This window comes from Candoia aspera, chromosome 2 (genome assembly GCF_035149785.1).
Source record: "Candoia aspera isolate rCanAsp1 chromosome 2, rCanAsp1.hap2, whole genome shotgun sequence".
NCBI lineage: Eukaryota > Metazoa > Chordata > Lepidosauria > Squamata > Boidae > Candoia > Candoia aspera.
Window position 1 is genome coordinate 150,148,884 of NC_086154.1, and position 24,328 is coordinate 150,173,211.

Below are 24,328 nucleotides of genomic sequence, written 5' to 3' on the forward strand. Positions count from 1 at the left end.
AGAAAAATTGGCCACAAACACTTTGAAGGGAGAAGATGAGGGAAGGAGCTAGTTTTCCAAGCATCAAGTCGTGTTTCCAAAAAAAAAAAAAAAAAAAAGAAGTCTTTAATTGTTCAAAATAGCACAAAAACGACAGATACGCAGCACTAGGAGGGAGGGGGGGTCAGGGTGGATAGCCAGGGTAAACTCCTATGAGGGCTGTTCCTGTCTCAGTGGAAAATAAATCGGGTCAAATATAGGAATGACAGAAGGAATCTTAAGGACTGAACAGGAAAGTGGGACACAGCGAATTACACTATAATACAAAAGACCAGGGTACAGAGCAAGGGAGGGGGAGAGGTCTGCTCATGGGGGTATCTTCCAAGGGCTAGTTTGTCTACCAATCTCTTCAACACAGCAAAGTGTGTGTGTGGGGGGGAGACTGCTTCTGTCTGTCATAGAGCACCCCCATCTCTACAGCGTAAGCCCTGTTGCTTTCCCCACCTTCCCGCTGTGGGATGTCCCAAGGCAGCCAGTGGGGGAAAGAGGGCAGGGGGCATATATTTCTCTGGAGGGAGAAACCTAGATTCCTACCCCAGGTAGAGGAGAGTTGTATTTCAACCATCAAAAATGTCCTGCAGCCTTGCTCTGACCCAATAGCCTGGTGGATCAGCCACATTCCACCTCCCAAATAATTTTTTCCTAAAAAAAGTTTTATACAAAACAATGGAGAGGAATGGCAAGACATCCGCCTAGAGCACGCCACCTTGTGGCCTGGAGGGAGGAAGAGCAGAGAGAGAAAACAAACCCGGCTTGTGCTGCTAAGGAGGGGCTGTTTCATGTACAGGGAAAAAAAGAAGGGGTGGATTCAAGCCACAAACACCCTGCACTGAGCATTAGAACAGCTGCTGTAGCATGAGCCCCTTCCCACCAATTTTCAAAGTAGCTGCATCTGTGGCCAACCACGTCACATCTCCTCAATCCCCACTAGCAGGGACTTCTCTCCATTACCAAACGCAGACACTAAAAACTAAACTGAGGAAGAGGGTCTGTACAGAGGCAAGAACTGGAGACAGGGAGATCAAGTCTCCTACCCCCAACACACAGGATTCAGGGGAATACAAAAGAACTTCATTCCTGTAACTGCAACTTGTAAAAAAACCCAACAGCCCCCCTCCCCCCGTAACAAGTTTCCCCTCAAGCCCACCCCAAACATCAATGTCCATGTCACTGGGGCAGTAAGCAGAGGGTGAGGGAGGAATTCCATTCCTTCTTCCCCCTTCCCAGGCTGGGGTATGGCACAGTGATGGCCCCTGCTTGGGGCTCCCTCACGTGAGCCTCAGCATCTCTTCTCCCCACCCCCCCACCCCAACAGTTCAGTCCCACGGTGTATGAAATGTGCTTTCGGCGGTTCCATCTTCCTCCATACACAAGGTGGCTGACTGGCTGGGGGAGTTCAGGCAGAGGCTGTGGAGCAGGCAGGAAGAGGGGACAGCTGGGGACTCCCTTCACTGCCCATCTGCTTTGGGCTTCTTTGGAGCAGATTTCCTGGAAGATGAAAAAGAACAGTACCGTCCAACTTCCTGCTTGGCTAGGAGTGCAATGCTCTTCTTGCCCAGAGTACTGAGCACATCCACATTTTTATTCCCTGGAATTGTCCACTCCCATAGTACTAGCTAGCAAGCAACTTCATCATCATCCCACCTTTTTTATATATAATTCAAAGTGGCGAACATACCTAATACTCCTGCCTTCTATTTTCCCCATAACAATAGCCCCATGAGGTGGGTTGGGCTGAGAGGGACTAGCCCAAAATTACCCAGCCGGCTTTCATCCCTAAGGGATGCCTAGAACTCCCAGTCTTCCTGTTTCTAGGTTAGCACCTTCACCACTACACCAAACTGGCTCTCAGCTTCATGCAGTTCAACAGCTGTAGCTTTAGCAATCTTCCCTTTTTGGGGGGGAGGGGGGAGACCAGTGCAGAAAATTTGCTGCAGCATTCTTGATTCACTGACCTGCAGACTGCTTATAGGAGAAATCTGCATTCTGGCTGGAGGTTTCCCCCCTACCCATCGCTGCACACAGAACTAGTAGTTTAGCCCTTCACCCAATCTAAGGCTGACCCAAGATATTCTGATGAATGTAAAGGAAAATCCACGAGGCAAAATCCACACTGAAACAGACAATAAGGCTGGTACATTATCCCCATGAGCCAGATCTTACCTGGTTCATGATAACCTTGGTTTGGATCAGATGCACAGAGATATGCAATTTCTCTAGAATAATAAATCTCACAGATTTGCTTATGCAGAAGAGTTCCAAAAAGAGAGGTGCTTTGGAGAACAAAAGGAGCAAGGATTCCCCCTTGACAGGAACCCCAAGTCCTGAAAGAGTTTGCGTTTATTCACTTCCTAGAGAAATTAGGGCCAACTCAGAAAAGGAGAGTAATGACTAGGCATACACTTTCCTTCCATAACCCTCCACTATTCCACAAAGGAAACATGAAGGTTGAAATAACTGATTGCTCCAGCAGTCAATACTCACAGATCAGAAGATGAAAGCGGCCGCTTGTTGGTTGGTTTTGTCATGGATCCATCTTTACTGGATTCTGCAAAGATGAAAGTGCATTACACATACTGAAGGCAAAGATAAAACATTCTAGCTGGTTGCCTTGCCAGAGACTGACATGCCCTCAGATAACCTTTCCAGTGCTTCTCATGTGCCTGAATCAAATTGCACCATTATAGAAGTGTGAGCTTATTCATTTATAAACCATGACATCCAATACGGACAAAACTAGAAATAAAATACAATGAAATGCTGACATACGAAATCATTTTTTTGGATCAATTTCTTCTGACACTCAATCCTTTAAACTAGTGATACTACAGTAAGTTAGAACTTTGGCTGGCTGAGCGTGTCTATACCACTGAGCCACTGAACTCAGTAATCCCATCCCCAAGCAATTTATATTGCAGCTGGTGCTGAAAAGCATTTTTACCCTGGATGGTGATTCACATATTAGAAAATTCAGATACGTGATATGTTCCTGACTAGGAACTTGGTGGAAATATCTGACAAATCCATCAGTTCTTATTGACTAAATTCAATAAAATAATTATCTAGATCTCTGAATGAGCCCTTCCTCTTCACTTACCCCCCCTCCCCACAACTAACAGACAAATCAACACAAATATCCAACCTGGACCTCAGAGGCAGCACGGCAGATTTTCTTCATTTGCAAACCAAGGCCCAAGATGGGAAAGTGAGTGGTGCAGATATTTACAAGAGTTTGAGACCTGGTGGCAGTTCCTCATCTTGTTGATAGGCTCACTTTAAAGAACCTGTCCTGCCACTCACACATGAGGCTTGAAGCTGCATCCCTCCTTCCAACTCCCATCACAGCAGCCACTCACCTTGAAGCCACCGAACTTGTGTGGCAGGACCATAGCCTTTCTCATTGCGGGCAGCAATGCGGAAAATAATGGCAGGCTTCGTGGTGTAGTCTATATGGGCATTGGAGAGACTAGCTGACTGCACCAGGCACGAAGGACTGGGTCCACAGTAAACCCGCATGAAGGCCAGCTGGGCAGGAGCCGCGCTCTTAGGTTCACCCGCCTGGGGACTCTGGATGGCCAGATACACCGAGTACTCTGTGATTTTTCCAGAAGTGACGGAAGGTGGTTCCCAAGTCAGGTGGGCCCCGTCTGGACTCTGCGATAGAAACATGCAGCAAGAGCTTGAAAACCAGGACAGCTATCACCCAACAGGCACTGCAGTAAGAGCGCTAGACCACAAATGCAACGAAGAGCATTCAACTACCCCAACTCAAACAAGGAGCTGAATTAACAATACTCTAAAACAAAAAAGCTCTCACTTTACTGATTTTAATGGCACAAGGTGCTCCAGGAAAACCAGGCAGACAAGTCTTGAATGCTGAGATTTCACTGAAAGGACCTCGTCCACAGACATTGATTCCTGCCACTCGGAACTTGTAAGCAGTACCAGGCTGCAGCTCCTGTTTCTTGAATTGAGAATAATCAGGGGTGGTGCCTGATTCATCCTGCAGAGGACAGAAGAGAGTGGGAATGAGACATGACAATTATCTTGATATGGGAATGAATGATAAGATGATACAGGGCTGCTGAAATTCGGATCTTTAAGGTGAAATGTAACAAGTATATCCATGCCACTCACATCTGTAGCAGGTGCATCATCAGGAGGCAGGAAGTAGTGTGTCACCACCATGTTGGTTGCCTTGACAATACCCACATCAAACCATTGATTTTCCTTCTTCACAACCACTTTTGGAGGCTGTGTGGGAGGCTCCGGTTTCTAGCAAAGAATGGACAATTCAAGGTGAACTGTGGAAAACTGTAAACTCATTCCTTAAGCTCCTGCCGATATCATTTCTTCTTACCACTGGAGCTGGTTCAATCCCATTAGCGACCTCTGTCAGGGCAGCTGCTGCCTGCAATTTTGCTGGGCTGGCTACTACCACAGGCTGTGGGGCCACAAAAGTATTTGAAGGAGCAAGGCCTGGATGAGGGAAACAATTTCAGTAACTTTCATGAGACCCCTAATCCCCAAAGACATTAGTCCATGCCTAAAGCTGGAGAGGAAATAGAGCCAAGAGAACCGAGTCCTGATTTAACTAAAAGACCCACCTTACAGAGAATTCCCAAGGGCAAAAGATGCCCTGAGAGGGCCAGAACATGAAGCTATGCCCATGATCAAACAGTTGCGCTTATCCACTGGGGGGACCTACCACAGCTTTGCTCAGATGCTTGCCCCAAAAAACCAAGCGGGGATCTCCCCCTTTCACTACTGGGTGAAAAGCATCATTGTATACACTTCCTTCAGAAACAACACATCTGTCTTACCAATGAGCTGTGCCACCTGCTTATAAGTGGAAACAAGCTTTTAAAGCAACCCACCAGTGTAACTGCAATCATCTTTGCCTCACTTACTCTCTGTGGGAGTGGGAGGTAACAGCCCAACTGTGCTGGTCACTGCACTAGCCAACTCATTGAGGCCGTTGCTCTCACTGGCAGGGTCGTTGAGGCTATCAGCAGGAGCCAGGGCTTCCGTAGGCAAGTGGGCAGGCAGTGGATGCTGAGGGGGTTGCTGCTGCTGCTGCTGTTGCTGCTGCTGAACGGCAGCTGCCGCCGCCGCCGCCGCTGCCTGAGCCTCCTGAAGCTGCTGCTGCTGCTGCTGCACCAGGGCTGCCAAGTCTTGCTGGGTGAGCACAATGGGGATGGCAGTGGCCTGGCCTTCAGGGCCCTCTGAACTCAGGTGGCCTAGTTCAGCCTGTGCTGCAGCCGCCTCCGAAGTATCCATGGCTTCTCCGGGACCTGCTCAGAAAAGAAAAGGGCCAAATGTTTACCAAGACCCAAGAAAGCAGCAAGACGTTTCCCCAAGGACAGACCTGGCTGGCTCAAGGGGTGAGTGGAGAAGATTCCGGAGAGGACAACGGAGGGTTACAGGTACTCACCCATTACAGCCTGCTGGGCTGCTTGCAAGACTGCCTGGATGGCCAGGGCTTGTGCCTCTTCAGTGGCAGCAGCCTGGGCAGCAGCCTCTGCAGCAGCTGTTACAGCCAGCTCCTCAGGAGTCAATCCGGTCACCATCAGGGTGGTGGTGCCTGCCTGGCTCTCCGCCATCAGCTCCTGGGGCAACGCTAGCTGCTCCACTTCTGAGGATGGTGGAGCTGCAGGAGGGGCCTGGGGCAGCACCACCATAGCCACCGACTCCTGGGCGGGGGTTGCTGGTGTTGGGGGTGTCTCTTCAGCAGGAGGGGCAAGTTCTGGGCGGGGAGCAGTTTCACCCAGTGGGCCTTCTGTTGATGGAGTGCCAGCTGGGGCAACCTGGGCTTGCCCCTGAGGCTCAGGGGTTGCAACTGTTGTCTGCATCTCTGCAGAGGGCTGCAGTGGCTCAGGGGGCGCCGGAAGGGCATCTGTGCTGGTGGCATCAGGAGTCTCAGCAGGTGGGACTGCCTCATCTGCAGGGACATCAGCCAGCGAGGAGATGTTCTGCAACAGGAAGAATGGATAGAAAGAAAGGTGGAGTGTGTGAATGCTGGACCAGGCAGCACTGAGTCTGCCTTGCAAGCTTTCTATACAAACTTTAAAAATAAGACACAGGAGCATCTCCACTGGATCAGGTTAAAGGCCCATCTAAACCAGCCCTCTTACCACTGAGAAGCCACCAAGTATCACTCCCCCACAGATCATTTCACTGTTGTGGTTAATAACCTCTTCTACCTGATCCCACTCTTTTTCATTGTCATTATATTCCTTTTTTCCCAAGGAATGCTATTACTTCTTGGAGGATTCTTAGAGATATGTTTTGGGAAGAGAGATTACAATGAGCCAAGTTAAATTGAATTTTGGGGATGGATCTGTGCATGCATATTTGTGGAAACAGCAGTATTTATACCCAGGAATCTATCTATGTAACATATTTGGACTAAAATGAGTCAAAACTAGGAAATGGAAGACATAACACTGCTGACCAAGCATGTAGACAAACCCAGAATTAGAAAAATGGACTGGGAGGTAAAGGACAAATGAAATTTGAAGCAGAAATCCTTCCCATTCTGAAATACGAGCAGGTGATCAGTATAAACAACAGGAAGAAAGAAGCAGAAATATTAAGATCAATGTGATGCTTCTGCTGAATCAGCAGCAAGCTGCCAACATTTTGTTTTCCCAGAGATTCAGCAGACTTAAAATCAAAATAAGGTTGCCAGTGATAACTCCAACCCCTCAAAGCCAGCTATGGAGTCACCTAAGGATCTCAACTCTTGACACAGTTAGGAATGAACCAGAGGAAACGGGATGCAAGGCCCGGTCCCCACTCTGATTCTCACCGGTACAGATGGCCCTGGTGGTGGCGTGGACTGGGTGACAGTAGTGACAGCTCTGATCTGAGTAGAGGCAACTGTGGTCACCACAGCAGCACTGGGACTGCTGGCAGCTGGACTCTCAGTCACGGGCATCTCCGGTTCCCCTTGTTGCCCATTGGTAGCAGGTGGCTGATCTGCAGAAAGAAAACACAATGAAGAGAAGGATGCAGGGGAAGGGGTCCTGGAGGGATGCCAACTGTGTGAGGAAGCACGGGACATTCAGGGTTTGGAACAGTTGTTTCAAAGGTTCGAAGCTTAAAGCAAAATGCTCCATGTTTTGGAATCCTGCCACTTCATTCTATAGTGAGTGCTTCACTCTAGGGAAAAAGAGACAACTTGAAAAAACTGCTTGCTCCTAATTTTTCATTCTAAAGTTACGAAGTAGGAAGAGTGTGGTAGTCCATTTTGGGAGTTACGTACCCCTTGACTGAAAAAAATACAATCAAGTGGATTATCTAAAAAAAAATTAGTTCTGTAGCAAACACAGAAATGTTGGGTAAAGCAGAAATAAGTATGTTTTTGAAACCTGCCTCCACAATGTTTAAACCAACATTCTGAGTCAGGTTGTTTGTTCTAAACTTAAAATAAAATACTTTGATACAAATTCTTACTGTCTGCCCATCTCATTCGTCACATAACAGCTATACTGTAATTGAAAGAACCTTTAAGGCAGCAAGTAGTTCATCAGAGGACAGAATCTTTCCAGGGCAAAATCTCATACACTTCCTAAATCTGGAAAAAAAAAAGCCTTTCATGAACTTCTAAGGTAGGAAGATATATGCTACAGAAGATTCTGGGCTATGGCTTGAAGTATGTATGTTTTCCACTCAAGGCATGCAGCTCTCTGAGTGGAGTAAAGAATGTGATCCAGACAAACCCATTTTTCTGCAATTGTGGTTTGTAGAGGATGGACAGCAGTGAGCAAAATGTTTTCCAGAGACGATTTAGGGTTAATTTTTCTTCATCTGTGCTTTAGAATTTTTATTTTTCTTCATCTTTGCTTTAGAATCCCTATAATCAAGCAGTGCATGGATTCAGAAGTCTTGTGGCTCTACAGTAGCTGTTTTGACATTGTAATTCCATGGGGAGTTTTTTTTTTTTAATCTGTTCACTCATGTCCGATTCTCAGAGACTACCTGGACAAGTCCCTGCAGTTTTCTTGGCAAGGCGTTTTAAGGAGTGGTTTTCCAGGGAGACTGTGAGTTCTAGTTCCACCTTAGGCACGAAGCCAGCTGGGTGACCTTGGGCCAGTCACTTTCTCTCAGCCCTAGGAAGGAGGCAAGGGCAAACCACTTCTGAAAATCTTACCAAGAAAACTGGAGGGACTTGTCCAGGCAGTCTCTGAGAATCAGACACGATTGAATGGATTGCAATTACAATTTCAAAACAGCTACTGCACGATTGAATGGATTGCAATTACAAAAGAGCCACAAGACTTCTGAATACACACACAACTAAAGCATAGATGAAGAAAAATTAACCCTGCTGCAACTTAAGTCAGTCAGTCTATTATTGTGATACAGTATTATAAGATGCTGTTATGAATTTCCACTTTGACAGCAGAACTTCAGGGATGAGGTTTAGATTTAGATCATGGCAAACCTTTCCATGACAATCTGCTTGCTGAGGAACCACAGTAGGTCTAAGATAAACCCAGATACACTGTGAAGGATTCTGCGGAATTCTCCAATGTACACAATGCCCATGTAGGGCACCAATTACAAATCAGGCCTCACAATCATCTCTTTTGTGAACTGTGAACTCTAAATCATGCTCAGAGTTCACTTCCAAGTGCACACTGCACGGGAACAGTGGTAATTCTGAGAATCTTGTCCTGTACTATTAAGAGCACCGAGAAATCCCTGAGATTACCAATAGCAGTCTGAAAATCTCTATATAAGAACAGAGCAGATGCTTTTAATACTCTTCCCTTGTCTTCTTTTACCTTGGTTGGAGCCCATGGAAGAAGTAACTGTGGTGGCAGTGTGGGTTGTTCCTGTCTCATGGGTCTCACAAGGAGGGTTTGAGCATATTCTAGCTGTTGAGCTCTGAGGCAAAGACCCATCAGTGCCTGGAGACTCTCTCTCAGAGGTTTTTCTCAATTCAGAGTTGCCACATTGTGCTGGGGCTGAGCTGGAAGACTGGCTGCCATCACCTCCTATGCTCAGCGTCATGGTGGTGCTGCTGGAGTTCGTCTGCTGTGTTTCACAGGGTGGAGTAACAGGGGGTTGCTGGGCACCTTCACTCTGTCCAGCTCCCAGGTTTGATGTGGTGGTGGTGGCCGTGTTGGTAGTACCAGTCTCATGAGTCTCACAAGGTGGATTGGAGCACACTTGCTGTCCCATGCCTATGTTGGAAGTGGCTGTGGTGGCTGTGTTGGTAGTGCTCGTTTCATGAGTCTCACAAGGTGGATTGGAGCACACTGGTTGGGTAGCACCCAGGTTTGATGCTGTTACGGTAGCTGTGTTTGTGGTACCTGTTTCATGAGTTTCACAAGGTGGATTAGAGCACACTTGAAGATTAGTATACTTGGCATCTGTGCTACAGGTCTTGCAAGGCGCACTTGACTGGACTCGCGCATCAGCTTTGAAAGACATGGTGGTGCTGGTGGAGTTGGTCTGCTGTGTTTGGCATGGGGGGTTGGCAGATCCTACCCACTCACCATCTGGCTGCCCTTGGCCCATGAGGGACCGAGCTGTAGTGGCAGTATTGGTGGTATGGGTATGATGGGATTCGGACTGGACAGTTTTCAGGGCTAGTAGTCTTTCACTGCCTTGCACTGTGATGGTATCAGAAGCAACACTAGGCAAGCTAGCAGCTGGCATGAAGCTTACCATTTGAACTGCACATGGATGCTCTGTGGGAACATCTGTTTTTGCTGTCATAGTGGTGCTGGTGCTACCTGTCTGCTTTGTTTGGCATGAAGTGTTAGTGAGTTCCCTCTGTCCATCGTCTGGTTGCCCTCGGCCCATGTTTGAGGTGGTGGTGGTAGCAGTATTTGTAGTGCCAGTCTCATGGGTTTCACAGGGAGGATTGGAGCACACTAGCTGACCTGTGCCAACAATGGGCTTCACTGTCATGGTGGTGCTAGTGGCACTGGTCTGGAAAGTTTGGCATGGTGGCTCTGCAGGTGTCCTCTCTGTTTTGGAGACTGTGGCTGTATTGGTGGTGCCAGTCTCGTGAGTTTCACAGGGTGGATTGGAGCATATCTTCTGCCCAGCACTCAGAACAGTGGTTGCTGTGTTGGTGGTACCAGTCTCATGCATCTCACAAGGAGGATTGGAACATACCCGTACCACTCGACCATTGGACTGGAGGCCACCACCCTCTTGCCCATCACACGCAAACTGTAACTGAGCTGGCCCACCCAAAGTGCCCACAACTGTGGTCGTAGCTGTGTTGGTTGTGCCTGTATCATGTGTTTCACACGGCGGATTAGAGCACACCAGTGTAACAGTGCCTGGCTGTGAGTCTCCTTGCCCCGACTCAGCAATAGTGACTGTGGCTGTGGGCTGCTCTGTGGTGGGAGAGGCCAAGATAGAAACAGGCAAATCATGCACTGGCTGGGCCTCTACACCGCTGGGGGTTGTAATCAGGGTGACTTGAGTAGGCTGAGAGACAGGCTAGAGGGAATGAAACAAATAAACATAGGTTAGTAGAGAGACCTCCAGTCAGGGACACATCTTCTAAACCAGACGAAAGATTTACAACCATTCTATAAGTTATGCAGAACAATATGACTAATCATATTTCACGCTGCAGGCAACATTAACAAATGTTCTTCATATTGTAAAGAAAATAGTCCTTGCACATATAAAAAATACAGCCATACCATGGAGAAATATGACTTTAATAACCCTCTCCAATATATTCATGCAATGCATTCGTACATACATGCAGATTTATTCTGAGTATTTAAAAAAAACCTCTCTCCCAATTACCTTCATTCTGATGCAGTCTAGTGCAGAATTCTGTCATCTTATTTTTTTTAATCTCCTGTTTTTAATGCCCATTACTTCTCATTCTTTTTTTGCACTTTGTACAATACTGCTTACCCTGAAAGGGACTACAGTGTGATGTATATACACATGTATTTATGGAGAACAGCTCTCAGTGGGCCAAAAGAAAAAAGTGGGCAGGAGGAGTATCACAGAGCTGATTAGAAAGCAAAGGATGTGACTGGAAACAACAAAGTTGTACTGCAAAGAACTACTGAGCTTCAAATCTGCCTTGTGAGGCAATATTTTATATTCTAAGATTGTAGACGTCTGCAACAAGATTCAAGAAGCAGAGTAAAATACATACTTTGATACAAAGTAATTGGAGACACAGATCTTAGATGACAAAGATCTTGTAAAGAAAAGACTATGACCCGTAATAAATAAAAAGGTGGACACAGAAAGTCGTCTGATCCCAGGACAAAAGCTCTCACCTTCCATTGCTTCAAATATTAGCTATTCTTACCCAATATGGAGAGTTGCTTGTGACATGCACGCTGCCTGTTTCAAATCAATACATGCTGATGACTAGGATAATGACTAGGGTTTTTTTCACAACCACAATTCTAATGACACCTATGAATTATAAGAGAACTGCTACCTTGTATTGTAAGATAAGGGTAAGCAGCCTGGCTCTCTAGATCAGTGTTTCTCAACCTCAACAACTTTAAGGTATGTGGACTTCAACTCCCAGAATTCTCCAGCCAGCATCCCTAGCTGCCTATCCTTTCCAAACAGCCCATAGAATTATCAAGATCATCAAGTCCCAGAAAACAGTTCAAAGCCAGCAACGAGGGAAAATCCAAGTGCTCGGGTACACTTACACCAAATCTCCTCCATCTACATCCTTTTTACAGTATGTTCCCTTCACACAAACCCCTATCATTTGCAGACATACAGTCTAAGAATCTGGTTTCCATATGTTGTTTCTAATAATTTGCAGCTCTATTGCTCTAGGAAGCCTCTAAATATGTCACCTTTCCCCTGACTACTGCCAGACAACACTGCATCACTCCTAAACATAGAGATTCAATGAAAAGTCACAGCTAATAATCAATAAGACATCAATATTTTATAAGGCTGAAATAGTCATCCCCTGAAACCGCCTATTTCAACAATTACCACTACAACTCACAGCTGTACATGCTTGCAAGTTTATCATGGGCTTTGCAAAGAAATACTTTGTCTTGAAGGTAATCTGCATCAATTTGATTGGGAAACATTGCTTCCAATTTTCAACCACACTCAAAGCATACCTGCATAGTGATGGTGGCAGTGGTGAGCCCTCCTGCTGCTGTCAAGGCTGTCTGTGCTGCTGAGACAGTGATGGCAGCAGGGTTGATGACCTGGCTGGAAAGTGTGGCGATGGTGCCCAAGGTGGTGATAGGCGTAGCCAAGGAAGCATTCGTACTGTGTCCCCCGGTTCCAGCTAGGCTTGTTGAGACTGTGCCGGTTACAGTGCCTAAGGTTGTGACCCCTTAAAAGATACAAAGAAAAAAAATGTTGATGGAGAGAACTCTGTAAAAGGTATCCTGCCAAGTGCGTTAATTTCAGTAGCCCAACACCATAGAAGTATGGGCTCTGAAGTTCCTGGCCATGGTTCTAGGCCATGTATCTGTCGATTGGTAAAAATACATGGTTAGCAGCCAGTTTTGTGGCACACAGGGGACCCTGTGCGTTGTGAAGATGTGCACAGGCCCAAAGACCTATCCAACAGCCAATCCACCCGCTAGCCACTGATGGTCCGTGGAAACCAAAGGCACCCACATAAGCACTTAACCCATTAATCCTGCCTCCAAGTCAACGCATTTACCTGTTGTTCCTTTCACTACCAAAGTGGTGACAGTGGGCTTGACTGCAGATACAGTGACAGGGGTGACGAGCCGTACTCCACCCATAGGGACAGTTCGGAAGATTGTGCCAGGTTGTCCTGGTGCCCCCTTCAGCACTACCTATGAAAACACACATTTTCCATATTAACCTGCCGAAGTTAGAAGGGGGCTTCTAGCATCTCCCCGCCTGTCAGCTAGCTCACCTGGGTTACGCTTTGCTGCCCATGACCTGTGGCTAGCTTGGGTACTGCTGTGATGATCTTGGCGGGTGTACCAGTGCCAGAGGTCATCACTTTTGTGGTGATGATGGTGATGGGAGACTTGATCCCAGGACTACTAGTAACACCTGCAAATAACAAACAGAACTGTATGTATATGGCCTCTGCACCCATGCTGTGATCTCACTGGCTGCTGTATAGCCCAATGGTCCACAGGCTGCAGCAGGAGGATGATAATTACTACGGTAGATCAAATTCCATTTCTTACCTGTGGCACCTGATTGTGTCATAATAGCTGACACAGGGATGGTCTTGATAATAGTGGTGGTACCAGACTTCGTTGTGTTGGGAGACACACTGCTGATGCCCAGGATGGTGGGCTTAGTACCTGTGCCACCTGCCTGGGAGGTGGTGATGATTGTGGTGGGCTTGCCATCTGCTGAAGTCACTAGTTTTAGAATAGTGCCAGCAGGCAGAGGCCCTTTGGTCTTAGGGAAAAAAAGAGAATACCAAGAATCAGCACCATGCAGGAGGTCTCAACATTCTTGCATTCCACAGGCAGAAAGTATGTGAGAGAAAAAAAGGGCAGGTCTAGAAGAAGAGGCATGCAGGGAGTTGGGATCAGAATGGCACACACTCTGGCAAGTACTCTAGAACTGGGGTTACATTTGGCCATCACTCCTCTGTTGTATGTTCTTACCTGGATTATCTGAGTCACAGGACCAGTTGATGCTTGGCCTGTCACAGCTGATGTCTGGACTGGTTTGGTCTGTACAACAGACATCACTTTTCCCAAGTTGGAAATCTGCTCCCCCCACAAAGAAAGAGAGAAAGCCTGTATCAAGTTTCCTTACATCTTCTAACATGAAAAGACACAGTCCCCTTTCTCTGAACTCATTCAGGAGTTACTGACCAGTAAAACATCCAGCAATCATTTATGAGTAGCCTGTTAAATGAGAGCATCTGCTCGGCATCACAGAAAAGACTGCTGCAAACTCAGGGCTCACTGAAAACAAAATCCTATGAAAATGCTTCCTGATGTCTAAAGCATGGGATCCGGCCGACAGAAAAAAACCTACATTTCCAGCATCCTCCCTTAAACCCGTTCAATAGACAGATGTGCTCACCAACGCACTGCCTCCAGGCACGGAGATGGGGCTTTTTACCAACGTGATGGTCTTCGTGACCCCACCGACCACGGTTGTCATCACCTGGGCCTGCTGTGCTACAGTGACAGTGCCTGATTTGTGCACGGTGATGATGGGCCGGGTAGGTGTATTAGTGGTGGATGAAGAGACTGAGGTGCCCACCTGGGCAGCTGCTGTCTTCAACATGCGGGTGGCTGGGTTGCTCACCTGCTTGTTAAACAAGGTCAATGTTAAAAAAAAGGAAAAGGCAAGAGCATCTTATAGGAGTCCTTTTTTTCTTCCAATATTAGTTCCCACACCTTTTTATTATAGATAGAAAGTGGTCTAACAAATTGAAAACTTGGTTCCAGAGGGTTTGCCCTGTGCCTTTTGTCATGCACTGATTCCAGCAAAACTGCTGAACCACTCATTCTATAGGAATATGCCATGGATACTCACCATGACTGGAGAAGAGGCTACTTTAACGGTGGTGGGTAATGTGGTGGTGCCCGGGGAAACTGCGACAGTCTTAACTATGGTAGTGCCAGCAGGCACACTTAGCATTGTGGGGGCTGAGGACGGTGGGATTTTCTGAGTGGCTGCTGCAGCAGCTGCCAGAGCTGCCATGCCGCTCATCTGGGAGCTGCTACCAATCACCTGAAGTTAAAAAAAAAAGTCAGTGAGTTAATACCACCAGGAGTCTACGCAGAAAACTATGTCAATATATAAACGACACAGACAGGGTGAGACGTGATTCCTTCCTTCTTCCAGCACAGGTCCCCGTCTTTACTTTTCACATCAATGCCTGCACTCACCGTCCCTTGAGTGCTCTGTGTGGGCACAACCATGCGTACACCAGCTGGCAGAGAAGTCACTGTCACTGGGCCTTTCCCAGCTTGTCCTGCTGAACGTACTGTCACCAGTGGTGCTCCTGTAGTAGCCTGTGGGCCAGTGACCTTCAGCACAGCTGGGACAGCTGCAGAGAGAATAAGGACAGCATAAGGCGAAACTTTAGACTAGAGACAAATAAGGGCTGTGTATACTGAAATGTTTCAGAAGTGCTTTGGGCTTTGTGTAAGCAGAGCACTTGTTAAACATTCAAGCAGTCCATCTTTTTCAGCCTTCCATAGTTGCAGGTGCTTGAAGAGTCACATTATGAGTTGACAGAGAAGCCTCAAAATGACACATGATGTCTAAAACAACACTTCTGAATTATTTTTGATGCATCTGCAGCCCTAATACAGATTTCTACATATTGCAATTACACGGCCCCCAAAATGCAAAGCCAGCCATACTAGCAAAATGCAGACAGTTCTGCTGTCTGCATAATCTGGAAACTGTATTATTTTTATTGACCCATGCCCTTGGCAGCACATAACGTTAGTGGTAAGCAAAATGTTTCAAATTCTAAACAACTGTTTGAACAGTACCACTACAAGCACAAAACACTTCTGGAATGGTTGGAACATCCCATTTCAAGCTTAAAACCTTTCCCCTTTGAAACAGTTTGCACATTCTACAATGCATCACCAGGACAGCTCATCTCTTTCTTCTTAGGAAAAAAATGTGAAAAGCACTCAGCTGTCTGAAATTGAACTTTATAACACACAAGAAGAAAAATAAAGGATTGTGAGAATACCTTTTAAAATATGAACCTGAAAGCACACTGTGTTCAGCGGAGTTCAACTCCACTCGATTTCCTTTGTTCCCTGCTAAGCAAATCAATTCTCTTAAGATAATTCTTCAGAAGATTCTCATTGAGGAAAAGACACCATGTAAGAGATGTCCTTTTCCCCCTTTTGGAAGACTGAAAGTGGTGCTCTCACTAAGCAGGGCTTCTACTAAGGAGGAAGCTCACACTTCAAGGGCTGTACAAAATTAGCCAGCTTTTGAAAGAAGAAAATCTGGACTGAAAAAATAAACTGCTTCTCCCTTACTTTGTGGACGAGGAGTGGCAGCGGCAGCTGCTGCAGGCGGCCCTGGCATTGGGCTGCTAGGCACGGTAGGAAGCACCTGGATGGTGGTGGTGGTTGGTGGGGCAGGAGCAGACGCGGCAGCGGTGGCAGCGGTGGCTGCAGCGACAGCGGTGGTCTGCGGCAGCAGGGTGATCCCCATCTGTGCTAGAGGCTGCACGGCAGGGACTGGTGCGGCAGCAGCAGGAGCAGGGCTCTTGGGGGGATTGACAGGCACTGAGGGCACAGGGTTAGCCGCTGGCGAGGAGGCAGCTGGGATGTCGTATTTCTGCAGCTGGAGCAAGTATGTGTCCGCAGTTGGGACAGAACCCCAGCTCACTTCCAAGGAGTTGGTGTTGGCACGGACCAGCTGAACCCGCGAAGGGGGTGGAGGTTTCTCTGTGGGTAGGAGAGATCAAGAAGGGTAGATGGTATTAGGCAGATTACCCCACTGTTACCTTTCACAAGAGCACAGACGCTCACATTCCTGAGAGAGTAAGTTTGCCATACCATTTTAAACACACACTTGAAAGGACACTGACTGAAGTGTGTTTTTTCCCTGAGGGCAGCGTCATACAATACAGTACCAGTAAATTGCTCTCTCCTCCCCAGGCATCTTTCTTTAAACTTCTTTTGGTAGGGTAGTAAAGTTCCATTGAGGTTCTAACTGCTCATCATCTTAACTTCCACAAAATGCCTTTGGAAAAACATTTTTTAAAATCAGGAAAGATAACCCTTCCTTCTGCTTTCTAAGAAGCTTGAGACCAAGGAAGTTGTCAACTCATGGCTGTACCAGATGACCCTGGAGCAATCAGGGCAGCAGACAAAAATCAGGGCAGCTCAGATAGAAAGCACGTATGCAGTTATACTGTTCCACAGGACAAAAAAACATGGAATCAAGGCAGGGATACTTACGGAATCTTCTACAACCACTAGCAAATATATTTAATTCAAAAGTTACTTATGGAAAACATGATATAAAACTCCTACAATCTCAGCTTAGTTTAGTTCTACTGCTGGATCCTGATTTAATCTAGACCCCCTGCTTACTCTTTGTGGGTTAAGGAAAGCAATGAATGGGACACTGGTGTTATCCACAGTGCACTCTTAGTCAGTGTGAGGCTATAGATCCAAAAGCTTTGGACTGCTGGCTTATAGCAACACAATTCTCTTTAAAGGTTTGCAGAAAATGCATCCAGAGCAATCCACTATATACTCGATTCTCATCGGAAATTCCAATACGAAGGCTTACATGTTCAAAAAAGTCACAAGTACAGACCTTCCTGAAATGCGTACTTCAGGATGTAAGTGGGGAAGCAAAATGTTTCACTGTTCTAATGTATTTAAGAACTGTCCCCACACAGAGGAACATATAGTAAAGGTAAAGGTTTCCCTTGACGTAAAGTCCAGTCAAGTCCGACTCTAGGGGGCGGTGCTCATCTCCGTTTCTAAGCCTTGGAGCCGGCGTTGTCAGACACTTCCGGGTCATGTGGCCAGCATGACGACTCGGAACGCCGTTACCTTCCCGCCGAAGCGGTACCTATTGATCTACTCACATTTGCATGTTTTCAAACTGCTAGGTGGGCAGGAGCTGGGATTAACAACGGGAGCTCACCCCGCTGCGCGGTTTCGAACCGCCGACCTTCCGATCAACAGCTCAGCGGTTTAACCCGCAGCGCCACCGCGTCCCTTTTAGAGGAACATATAGAACATAGAATTTACAGAACACATAGAACATAGCTTGTTCAAGTATTAACAATGCTGATGTTCCCTTGACGTATGCTGGCTCTCAACATCTTAAGTAATTTCTGATTAAGAAGAATCCAAACAAAGAGAATGAGCCTATCATAAGCCTCAACAGATTAGAATAGCACAGAAGCCTGTGTAATATATAAATAAGTAGATAGTACCCCCACTGCAGTCCTTCTGCCCAGCCTTCTTACCAGTCTCAAGATACCACAGATCCTTGCAGCAAACTTGGTTGTTCCAGGCTTTACGGTAGCCATCACGGCCACTCCAGATGTACAAGCGGGTATTAATGGCCACGGCACAATGCCCTGCACGTGCCCGTGGAGTATTATCTTCCAGTGTGTCCATCAGAATGGGCTCCCAAGCCATGGAGTCTGCATCAACAGGTACATGCACAAAAGGTCAGACATGGCAGTAGAGTGCAGAGCAAGTACGGTTAAAGCAGGTACTTTCTTTACATCCTTGCATACCTAAGTTGAGGCAGGCCAGAGTATTTGTGCATTTCCATTCCTTTTCATGTGTAGCCACTTTCACATCATCCATAACAAGGGGCACCCAGCCACCAAACACATACATCCTGTCAGAAAGAGAGAGAGAGAGAGAGAGAATGAATGAACAAAAGTTAAACTGAGGTGAGAAAGCAGGCTGAAGCATATCAGGCTCAGAGCTTACTTGTTCCCAATGGTGGTGGCCGAATGCAAACTACGAGGGAGTGGAGCAACCCCACTCAGGTTGGGCTTGTTCCACGTCAGAGAATCTAGAGAAAGAAAACATACCAGAGGTCATAATTTCCCAATGGTCCTGCCTCTCAGTCTTCCAAGACACAGCACATGTACAAATTGGCCAATGCCTGGAACTAAAATTACTGTTGTGCCCTAGGACCTGCTCTATCTTGAAAGCCTGTTTAAAATCTGTCCCCACTCAACCCTTTTGCTTTTACCGATATCAAGCGTCCAGAGATCACCAAGACGACAACCACTCATGCCACCGTATATGACCAGTTTGGATTTTTTGTTGTCTTTTTCTGTGTACACCACAGCAGTATGGGATTCTCGTGGTGGAGGCAACACACCATAGGTGAGGGGAATGTCCCAGGACCCCACACCAGAGCCTGACCGCAGCTCCAAGATATAGAGGTCATTCAGGTACCTATAAGAAAAAACAGAACATACGTGAAAGCCAGGCGAGAAACTGTACCTCTCTTGTTTCTTTGCTGTTTGATGCCACTTGGGATATTTTCTCAAAAACTGGAGAAAAAGTAAAACAAAAAGGGGATATGGTCCATTACAACAGCACACAAAAACAGTTTGTTCTGATCTAAACTGGCAAAAAATCCTTGTGCCTGGACTGCAGAAGGCATGCAAGCCAAGTCAAAGCTAATGTCAATATACCTGGGAATGTTATTCTTGGGGTCTTCACTGTCATTGGCCAATCCTCCAAAGAGGTAACATTTGTTGCCCACCAATGAGAAGCTATGGCCAAGGCGTGGACATGGCGTGGACCCATTCTTGGTCATCTTGGCCTTCAGTCTCTTCCACTCCCAACGGCTGGCCTAGAATAACAAAGGATCAAGTTATTTTTAACCTAAGCAAGCAACACAAGTAAGGGAAAGGAAGGAACTAAGATAGGCAATCACTCACCTGCAATTCATACAGGTCATTGCTGTACTTGCCATATTCAACCATTCCACCAAATACCAGTAGACGAGTCCCATCACAAACAAAACCATATGCAGCACAACCAGGTGGAATGTCTCCACGCACAGCTGGGATGAACCACTGGTTTGTAGCTGGAAAAGAAGAAAGAAATATCAAGAAAGGACTACCTAAATTCATATACAATACTCAGGGCTGGACAGTTGGGATTTCACTCATTCTCATTTTAACTGATGCTTTATCAAGTAAAGAAGCTCCACCAAAGATTAGAAATACACTCACTGCAGTGGTTATTTTTCTTGTGGCCAAAATGAGATTGCCATCATTTCAGTAATCTTCTTCTTTGCTCCCTCAACTAACAATTCAGCTTTACACTGGATGCTTCAAAAACATGACAGTCTTTCAGGATAGCTATAATCTAAGTTGAGGGAGCATAAAATAAAAGCAGCAGTCTGTGATAGTAAAGGGTGTCAGAGAAAAGGAAATCTTCTTTCCTGCTCTGGGACAACGTTCTGGATGAATGCAGCAGATAGCAGTAAGAGGCATGGCCACAGAACTGTTTACAATGAGCAGGCAAGAGGAAGCAACCTATCAGGAAGATGAGAGATGAGGCGGCTGCCAATCAGGAAGCTGAGACCCACCCACTTCTGTCCAGCTTTGGTTACATAGTAAGAAGACTCCCCACCATAGGATATCTAGATGCTGTGGCTGACACTGAAAGTGGGGGAGGGAGGCATACTCCCTTCTGCATGCGCTTTCCAGCCCAACACACTGCTTCATCTCACATACTTATTCTTGGACTGAGCTAGTTACAGTACCTTCCCTTTAGCCAGCATTGCTGACTAGAACATCTCACTGGCGTTTACGGAGATTCTGAGAGGCCTCCCAATCTAGTGCTTCTACCACAAACTTGTTTTTGGCAAGTACGTAGTGGTTTGTTAGTTACCTAAAAGATACTTTCCTGTTGTTTGACTCAAGGGCTACATTCACAGCAACATAACAGTGGCATGAAAGCAGTAAAGATGCAGAAAGCAGAAAGCAAAAAACCTATACAGTACAATATTGAATTCAAGAATGCAACTTCTAAAAGGCAAACAGATTCTATGCTTTTTATTCATGCAAGAAAAGCCATTTCAAGCAAAAGTTAAAAATTATCTGAATTCTTTTGCTAGAGAGGATTTTTCTGCTTTGAGTTTAAACTTTTTGTTGAGTTTGAATTTTTTTCAGAATACACAATGTGCCTGAACTTATTATGCCTTTACCTATATATATGTCTGTCTTAAAAGTTCCATAGTTTTAAAATATGATTAGGTCCTCTATTTCATATGAGGGTTAATGAGATCATTAACAGTGTGAAAACCTGAATTATTCCATTTAATTCTCAAAGCTAATAACTTCATTTGTAGTTATCCTCTCCAACCCTGCAGTGCCAAGGCTACTTTTACCATTCCAGCTACTGGCAGAGTAGATGTCTTAACCTTACTGTGGCACATTACTGAGGCCAAAAGGCAGACAGAATGAGACTGGTAAACCAAGTCTTGTCTTCACCAACCAACCCTCTTTCTCTAGAAAAACTGTGCTAACTCTAATGTCACCAACTGTCTCCTGGAATGTATTCAAAGCAGTCTAGATAAGCATCATCAATCTTGAGACCATCTATCTCGACCACCCTTCTGCAGTTTATACAGCCTCAACTTTACAAGCCCCCAACCCTTAATAAAAAAATATAGACAAAGGCTATGGGTGGCATATATCTGCAGGGACAGAAAGCAACTTTTCCAATTGGCATTAGGAAGAATTTAAACCCAGGGTGCTGAATTATATTAGGCGATTTCAAACCAGAATTGAGTCTCTAGGAGGTAAATAGCTTGATACTGGAGATAAGGGTCTCTGACCCCTCTCAATTAGCTATAAAGTGAAATGTTCCAGCACTTGCTCCCTACCCACAGCACTACTTGTCAGCCCAGTTTTGTTGCACTCTTATGCATCCAAGCCAAGGGAAAAAAAAAGCAGGCAACAAAGAGTTAAAAGCTGCAGCATTCGAAAGTTGAATTTTACGCGCCAAGTCTTTGGGGAGGAAAAGCTCCTTCGACTAGTGCCCCGCCATCTCATCACATGAGTGCATCTGAGAGTCCATGGGGGAAAATAGTGTACTAACACCGGGAGGTGAGATAAAATTACCATGCCAAGCAAAGTTGCATGGCTACTCACAAAGCACCAGGTTAATTTGAAAGGGCAAGAACTTTGTGTCCTCAAGGCACCCGGTGACATGTTTTAAACTGGTTTATGGGCTTCATGATGGACAGTTCTCTAGAATTTTTCTTTTTCAATCAAGCTGGCAGAGATCTTTCTCTTTTTGCCAGCTATTCATTCCTCCACCTCCCACATTGCTGTGGGACTGATGATTTGAACTCTGTTTCCACAAAACAATCCTAAGATATTCTACTTACTACAGTCTGATGGGCATTCCACAAAGAACATAGCTTTATGTCCTTTCCTCTAACGTAAATCAATTCCTACATCACAAGCCAAGTAACAAATATGTAAAAGGAAGGTTTCCAATGTGAAGGTGCTAGGATTCCATCTAATGGAGAAGAGCTGTTCAAAGGCATATGCCAGTTATCACACTGAAAAGGGTGAAGAAAATTCAAGAGAAACAGGATTTTACCATTGTTTCGTCTTTACAGTTCTCTCCTCTATCGCTTATATTTCCATATACCAATCTGAAGCTTTGAGAAAGTGAAAGCATTAAACAAATTTAATGGGTCTTATAGATACTCGCTAATATACAGCAGTAGTTGCAGACACTTTTTTCTATACACAAGATATTGGAGATCATATGTTCATGGTGAATTAAATCACTCTGGGACCAATTATAGACAATCTTTTGCCCACTGGACACAAATGGGGTAATTCCCTGGTCCTATGAATACCCTAAATACTGTTGCCCATTCAGCCCCCCCCTTACCTGTATTATAGACATGCAACTCATCCACGATGCCCTCATTGCCCCCTCCGAAGACCACAATCAGCTCTTTGATTGCCACAGCTCTGTGTCCATGTCGGGGCCGAGGCACAGGGCCTGACCACCCAATCACTCGCTTCCAGCGGGGCTGCAGCAGCCCTGCAGTGGCCCCACCACCTGTTGGGGAGCCCCCACTAGGGACAACAGGAGAGGCCATAGAAAGCACCTCCTAACTCTCAATAAGTATCCTTTCTAGCAATCAGTCCTCTAAAACAGCAGAGTGAAAGGACTTCCTTATCAGTTCTGCTTTCCAAGTGGTGGCTCAAAAAAGATCCCCCTAAGCTACATGCACTCTACCTCTTTCGAGGTAAGGCTGTCCGTCGAAACACCAGCTTTACTTTTTTCAGAGGACAGAGCAAAGCAGTCCTCCCCAGTGGGGCAAGACGCCCGCAACTCTTCTAACTACTAAGACACCCCGTCAACGTGGGCACCGGGTCAGTTACCTCCTTTGCTGCAAACAAACTAATTCGGAGTAGTTGTGAAAAGGAAAAGTAAAAAAAATAAAATCCTACCCTCCCCCCCAAAAAAACTCTTGGCGGGACAAGTAGCTGCCTTTTTTATTTTGTGGGGCAGTCACAGCTTAGAGGCATACCCCGTTGCTGAAAAACTCCTAAGGCTCCCTTTCCGACAATGAGTTCCGATGACCGTGTCTCTCCCCCCCACGACCGGAATACCGAAATCTCTATGGAGCAGATACCCTCCCTTGCAATAAGAGGGGGGCTGATACAAAATTACCCCAATTGCCTCCTGCCTTTTCAAAACCAACACCAATTCCCCTTGCGAGGGAACTACCCCGCGTGGGGCAGTTACTCCTCCCCCCTCGTAGCAGGGCCCCTCTGCCGCCCCCCTCCGGCCCCCGCTCAGAGCCCGGCCCTGGGAGCCGCCATCTTGTGTTGCCCGGACGGAAAATGGCGGCCGCAGAGAGGGAGAAGCCGCCTCCCCCTCGTCCCCCCACCCGGCGCGTCTTCCCCGCTGATCCTGCCTACTCCCCAGCCCGGAGTTCTAAGCCAGGGCGCTCTCCCTCCGGCTTCCAAGCGCAACGGGCAGCTCGATCCAGCCCCGCTGTACGGCACCGATGGGCAAGCTGCGGGCTCCAGGCGCCTTCACGCCGCCCTGGGAGCCGCCATCTTGCGCCTGTGAGGAGTCTCTCTTCCTCGGCAGCGCCTGGAGGCGGAGCCAAAACGAGGCCTCTGTACGGAACCCCTCCCACCAGGGCGCCGCCATTTTCGGTGGGCAGGGCTGCTTGGGCACCGCCATGTTGGGGGACCGCCGCGTTCCTCCTCTTTCTTATGGGAAGCGCGGTGGACAGAAAATTCTGGCCCGGCTTCACTGTATTTTTTTATTATTATTCGTAGCTCAAAACGATTGTCGGCCTCTTTTCCGGCTGTAAGCTATGTAAACTCTCCGAATGTTATGTGTGTGTCGCCATTTTGAATACGAAACTCCGCCCCCTTCCAGTTTAAAAAAATCTGCTCCTCCAATAATCGGCTTTCCCACTAGTACCGGCCACGAGTGCTTTGGGGAGGCGCGATAGGCCTCCACCTCTCAGCAAGTGTTTTACTGCATAGCAACGCTATGGGCGCCGCCATCTTTGGGGATAAAAATTAACGCAGGGTTTGCTTAGCGGACGCACGTGAATACTCCTGTATTGGATTTTAGCGTGTCATCCAGCAGTTAGGACAGCACCCATGACCGACTCATGCTCAGTAATGCACCTGCTTCTCTTTTCCGCAAAAGCTATCTTGATTTCTATACATATTCCTGGTCCTGAATCTTATCCCGAATCTCAAGGAATTGAATGACACGATTTGGAATTCAGGCAGGCTTATATAATGCTAGGAATTATAATAAAATTCCAGGTTTCATGCTTTCCTGGAAGCTGCCAT

The 24,328-nt window shown here is 46.6% G+C and overlaps 1 protein-coding gene across 2 annotated transcripts; it reads right to left on the bottom strand.

The window, feature by feature from the left end:
• Positions 1–90: 90 nt before the first annotated feature.
• On the bottom strand, positions 91–23,582 carry HCFC1 (host cell factor C1). Of its 2 annotated transcripts, none has more exons than XM_063294251.1 (26): positions 22,386–23,582; positions 19,403–19,551; positions 19,154–19,314; positions 18,703–18,911; positions 18,435–18,519; positions 18,233–18,339; positions 17,957–18,136; positions 15,999–16,412; positions 14,877–15,037; positions 14,521–14,718; positions 14,062–14,289; positions 13,635–13,739; positions 13,203–13,422; positions 12,920–13,062; positions 12,698–12,836; positions 12,141–12,361; positions 8,832–10,509; positions 6,851–7,020; positions 5,474–6,011; positions 4,950–5,333; positions 4,400–4,518; positions 4,177–4,314; positions 3,857–4,042; positions 3,396–3,693; positions 2,524–2,587; positions 91–1,527 (listed from the first exon to the last, which is right to left on the bottom strand). In XM_063294251.1, exons 1-26 carry the CDS (start codon positions 22,597–22,599, stop codon positions 1,488–1,490), a joined length of 6,549 nt encoding a protein of 2,182 aa, XP_063150321.1. In that variant the 5' UTR covers positions 22,600–23,582; the 3' UTR covers positions 91–1,487. The 2 variants fall into 2 exon arrangements, with proteins under 2 accessions (XP_063150321.1, XP_063150320.1); XM_063294250.1 differs by having other exon boundaries at positions 14,062–14,292.
• Positions 23,583–24,328: the final 746 nt, after the last annotated feature.